Below are 201 nucleotides of genomic sequence, written 5' to 3'. Positions count from 1 at the left end.
CCGGAGAGATAGGTGCCCCGAACTGCGGCGTGTGTGATCCTACAGCACAAACCACACTGAGGAAAACCCTCCAGGGCTCCCGGCCGCCTCTCATCTCTGCCCTGGAGCTGGGAAGGGGAACGAGCTGTCCTGCAGGTCCTGGAGCACCTCGTGTCCACCTCGTGTCCCCAAGCTCCACGCCGGACAGTGCTCCTGCCCCTC

General features: G+C 64.7%; 1 protein-coding gene across 1 annotated transcript in view; it reads right to left on the bottom strand.

Annotated features, from left to right (window-relative positions):
• Nucleotides 1-107, bottom strand: part of SLC39A14 (solute carrier family 39 (zinc transporter), member 14) — a gene marked incomplete at its 5' end in the record, with an annotated part of 5,012 nt that extends 4,905 nt beyond the window's left edge. The window contains 1 exon segment of the mRNA XM_009870535.1: nt 68-107. Within this exon segment, the coding sequence (XP_009868837.1) occupies nt 68-107 (40 nt within the window).
• Between the last annotated feature and the right edge of the window lie 94 nt (nt 108-201).

The sequence above is a fragment of the Apaloderma vittatum genome, unplaced genomic scaffold, assembly GCF_000703405.1.
Source record: "Apaloderma vittatum isolate BGI_N311 unplaced genomic scaffold, ASM70340v1 scaffold24475, whole genome shotgun sequence".
Lineage (NCBI taxonomy): Eukaryota > Metazoa > Chordata > Aves > Trogoniformes > Trogonidae > Apaloderma > Apaloderma vittatum.
Note: the sequence above shows the minus strand (reverse complement) of the source record. Positions and strands in the feature narration are given on the sequence as shown.